We start from the raw sequence: 4,963 nt of genomic DNA, 5'->3' as shown, positions 1-4,963 counted from the left end.
GCAAAGGAGTGGAGGCAGGGGGGGCCAGCATGGAGATTGGTGAAGGTGGAGCCATGGCTGGGGCAAGGAGGAGTGCTGGCGTGGGAAATGTCCACAGCAGAAAGGACTGGCCTGGGGCCAGCCTGGGGAACAGGGGAGACAGGCAGGGGGTAGAAGCTTCAGAGAATGCAGAGAAACAGATAACCACATCTTCTGGCTTGGTGAATGGTCAGAGTGGGTTTTGATTCTTGTCCACTTCCTAGCTGTGTAAGCAATCACTTCCCCTCTCTGAGCCTCCACTTTCCTATCTGTCAATGGTACAATCCACATTAGGAACTATTGGGCAGATTGAATGTGAGCATGTAGGAAAGCTCCTAGTACACTGCTGGCATTCAGCATGTTAGTTCCCTTCTGTGACCGCTGGCCTTGGGCACCCTCTGCTCCTCCATAGGCCTGTTTTCTTGGCTGTAGAATGGGAACAAGAATGGTTGCCTTGCAGTGCAGTGCTGCCAGCAAGAGTTGGCTTTGCAGGCTAAGGACACACCGCACAGAGTAGGCGATCACAGATTTCCTTTCCTCTTTCTCCCTCTCCAGCAGGAAGAGCCAAGAGAGAATGGCGTGGCAAGGGCTGGTACTGGCTGCTTTTCTGCTCGCACTCCCCTCTGTCACAGCTGACTGCTTGGCCCAGTGCTCCCTGTGTGCTGTGAAGACCCAGGATGGGCCCCAACCCATCAACCCCCTGGTGAGTTTCAGGCAAGGCTCCTCAATGCCAGAGTGCATGGAAGGGGCAGTCTGTGTGTGGAGCCCAGAGAGGGAAGGTAGCAGGCCTGGGCAGCTGTGAGCCTGTTCTGTAGACTCATCCCAGACTGTGCAGAGCACGTCCTGCCCTGTGATAAGTCTGGGCAGCTAGGGATGGCTGTTTTCCAGACTCCTGTTCCCTCCCCAGAACTTACCACCATAGGCTCACTCAGGTCTGGGACGAAAGCTCAGATTTCCAGGGAGCCTGTTGCCTGATAGCAAGGAATGTCGTTTATGAGGTGGTGTTGACTTTGGGTATTGGCAACCCAAGATGAACTTTTCAGGGCTTCTCACAACCAGGCTGGTGGGCACTCCCAAATATAGTCAATCTCATGGAAGGAGCTCTTTACACCACCACTTGGCTGGCCTTGCTGGCTGTACTTTGAATCAAGCTCCTCCCTGTGCCACTCCCACAACAGCAGACAGCTGTAATAAAGGTTCAAGGGTGTGGTGGACAGAACATGGGCTTTGGTTCTGCCAATTTCTAGTTCCGTGACCCTGGAACCCCCTCTCTGAGCCTCAGTTTCCTTGCATGAAAAATGGGAGTGATTCCATGAGCTGATGATGCAAAGTATTAACGCTAGCCACTCTTCGCTGAGAGGCACCCAGCACACCATGTGCTGCCCATGTCTTGGTTTGATCTCAGAAGTGCCCAGTGCTTAGGCATGATGACTCATGGCATTAGAACGTGAGTTCAAGTTCCAGGACTGTCTAGTATTGTCATTGTGGTCACCGTCATTATCAACACCATCGTCATCATGTTTGACTCCTCCCTACTTTTATGAAGTATATACTGTCATCCCAGGTTTAGTGAACCCTTAAACAACTCCTCACATGTGTTCTTTCCACCATTCTGCATTGCGTCTACTCCTCTGTGTAAAGTGTGTGCAGCATTCTTTATACCCAGGAAAGGTTGGGGAAGCCAACTAGTCCCTCTGGAGTCAGAAGCAGAAGATTATGGGTGAGCCCAGGAGAGGACTATGGCAAGATTTTCCTTCCAACTTTGACAGTGTTATCTGTAGCCATGGGCCCTTGGAAAAGCCGTTTCATCTTTCCTCATCCTCCACATGGGCATAAAGTCACTTACCTTTAGGCACCATTGGGAGCATGAAAGTGGGTAGCCTGGGACTTAGTAATGGTTTTTTAATTTTCTCAGACACTGGACTGGGGATTGTCTGGAGCAGGAGGTTGTGGCTTGACAGTTTGATGGAGGTGGCATTACCACTGTGGTCTTCTGGGGCCTCTTGCAGGTTTGCTCCCTGGAATGCCAGGCCGCCCTGCAGCCTGCTCAGGAGTGGGAGAGGTGCCAGGGCCTTCTGTCTTTCCTCACTCCCTTCACCGTTGGGCTCAATGGCAAGGAAGACTTGAAGAGCAAGGCAGTTTTGGAAGAGTCCAGAAGTGAGCCGGCCAAGCACATCAGGCCCTACTTGAAGGAACTAGAGAAAAACAGATTCCTTCTCAGCCCCCCAGCAGAGGAGAACGCTCTGAGCAGCAGCCTGGCGGAGAAGCTCAGGGGTCTCTCTGGCAGGTTGGGGGAGGATGCAGAGTATGAGCTGATGGGGGATGCTCAGCTGAACGATGGTGCCCTGGAGGCTGAAGCGAGGGATTCCAATGAGGAGGAACCCAAGGAGCAGGTCAAACGCTATGGGGGCTTTTTGCGCAAATACCCCAAGAGGAGCTCAGAGGTGACTGGGAAGGGAGCTGGGGCAGGGGAGGGGGGTGAGGCGGGCCATGAGGACCTGTACAAGCGCTACGGGGGATTCTTACGGCGCATCCGCCCCAAGCTCAAGTGGGACAACCAGAAGCGCTACGGTGGCTTCCTCCGGCGTCAGTTCAAGGTGGTCACTCGGTCTCAGGAAGACCCCAGTGCCTATTACGAAGAGCTTTTTGATGTGTAAACACCTCCCCATCATGGAGTGAGTCAGGAGCTTCCCATAATGCCCTGGAGATTGGAGTGAACTCCCTCACCCGTCCCTGTGGTCCCCGTCCCCATGCTCAGTCCAGCAGTGTCTACAAGACTTCCAAACCTAGTCTGCCTCTCTTCGGCCCAGATACAGTGAGGAAGGAGGAGAGAGGTTTCGCTCTCCAGCAGGCTTAGTGCTTGGCTTCAGCCCTACATCTCTAAAACTACCACCAGCAGCAGCTTTGCTATCAACTCCCTTTATATGACTCCCCAGTCCCAGGAATCCAGACTGACCTCTTGATCCCTCTGGATCTATGATCAAGTATTCTGATCAATGCCCTTCAGAAGAAAAATGAACATTCCCCTCCCATGCAGATATATATATAGATCAATATCTATCTATCTACATAGATAGATAGCATAAAACATATAAAAGGTAGAAATTTAAAACAAAATAGATATATAAAAATCCTAACAGTTTATTCTCAAACCTCAAAAGCTCACCCTACTATGGAGACCATGCTTTAGGCAAAAAGCTCAAACACTGCTTTTTATTGGAGCAGGAATTCCTATGCTACAGAGTTCGGTCTCCCAGTGGGTTAAATGTTCTGTCAGTGTACTCTGAGTTTGCATTGTTTAGAAACACACCTTTTGAAGAACCTGATTCCTGGACTCCAGTCCGTGTTGATACCCTGGACAGCACCCAACTTCTCACAGGAGAGGACGGGAATGAAAAATCTCTTTCCAAAATGGTTAATGAGAGCCGCTCGCCTTCTGAATGCTGAAACAATCAAGCAGGAGTGAGACAAACCAATTTGTTCTGTGCAACAGATTCAAAATGTGGACCAGTTCCCTCAGCCCTCATTAAACTAATTAAACTGATTGGTATCACACTCCAACCCCAGGATGAACTGACGCTGAGTCAAGTTGATGAGGTTAAGCACAACCATGTTCTTGAGCAGCTGAATCCGCCGCCAAGAGTCCAAGCCATCTGGCCAAACATATGCATTGGGCCTTGGGTAAGGGGATCCAGAAGCAACAGCTAGAAAGAGGAAAAAGCCCTCTTTAGCTCCCATGGTGATTCTTTCCTCTTAATGTCTTAAAATAAAAGAGGAATGAAATGATTAAGTGCTTGAGGCCAAAAGAGTTGATTCAAATAACCCAGAAGCAGAGGAAGCAACCTTAACCTAAGTCCTTTCTTCTCCTCTCCTCTCTCTCTCCCTGTCTTTCTTCCTTTCTCTGTCTCTGTCTGTTTCTCAAACCTCTCTCTCTCTCTTCACTGTCCCCAGGCATTGTGGTTTGGTTTGTGGATCCAGGAGGCTGGTCTAGATGGGGAGGAAATGAACTTGACTTTGGTTATTTTGTATAAGATGCTACTGAGCACACTTCTTCATGCACAACCCTCAGGCCTCTCATGATGTTCTGAAATGTATAGATTGTTTTAGAATTATTTTGCGTGCTTTTCAACATCCCATTTTTTCAACTTACTTGGAATTTCCTTAGTTCTTAACAGGCTTGTGTTATTTCCAACTCCTCCAGTACAATAAATTTAAAAAAGATGCTGATAACTTGGGCTCTGTGTGTGTGTGTACCTTAGTCCTCAAGAGTGATAAGATCCTTTTCAGAAAAGAGTGCTGGGGAAAGGGGAAAAAAAAAAATATACACACAAACACACACACACACACACACACACATATTCAAGTTGAAGAACTAAATGTAGGATAACAGAAAGAGTGCAAACTTCAGACTACCCTAGTCCTAGTTTTGAAATCTGTTTGAACTTAGGTAAGTCACATTACCTCTCTGAGCCTTTGTCCCCTCCTCCGTAGAATAAAGATGAATAACGCCAGTTTTGTAAGGTGGCTGTGAGGGTCAGGTGTGATCAAATATGCAAAGCTACTGGAACATAGTAGGCACTCAGTAAATGAGGGTTTTCTTTCTTATATTGCCTTAAGGAATAGTGACAGAGCTCAAACATCTGGCAACACAGTGGGTAGAGACAGGAGGGGTGCTCTCTCCTGTGCTGCAGGACCAGGCGGGAGGGCAAATGTCTCCAGACAAGGGGGAGTGTCCTAGGGATGAAGAATACTCTAGGAAATGTAGGCACAGCGTCCTTTACTAAAATGGTATCTTTCATTAAACAACATAGATGAGATGTCTTTAATTAAGACTGGAAGATTCAGTGGCTACCAACCTATGGGTTTTGCTTGGACACTGCTTTTCTGAGTAAATTCATAGAAAATGCAGAGTCAGGGAGATCTCATTCATTTCCTCAATTATTCA

At 48.5% G+C, this 4,963-nt stretch overlaps 1 protein-coding gene across 1 annotated transcript; it reads left to right on the top strand.

Moving 5' to 3' along the window:
- Positions 1 to 226: 226 nt before the first annotated feature.
- Positions 227 to 4,248, top strand: PDYN (prodynorphin). Its single transcript, XM_040247783.1, has 2 exons — positions 227 to 721; positions 2,028 to 4,248. Exons 1-2 carry the CDS (start codon positions 593 to 595, stop codon positions 2,673 to 2,675), a joined length of 777 nt encoding a protein of 258 aa, XP_040103717.1. The 5' UTR covers positions 227 to 592; the 3' UTR covers positions 2,676 to 4,248.
- The last annotated feature ends 715 nt before the right edge of the window (positions 4,249 to 4,963 follow it).

The sequence above is a fragment of the Oryx dammah genome, unplaced genomic scaffold (assembly GCF_014754425.2).
Source record: "Oryx dammah isolate SB20612 unplaced genomic scaffold, SCBI_Odam_1.1 HiC_scaffold_10, whole genome shotgun sequence".
Classification (NCBI taxonomy): domain Eukaryota; kingdom Metazoa; phylum Chordata; class Mammalia; order Artiodactyla; family Bovidae; genus Oryx; species Oryx dammah.
This window is presented reverse-complemented; position numbering and strand designations above follow the sequence as displayed.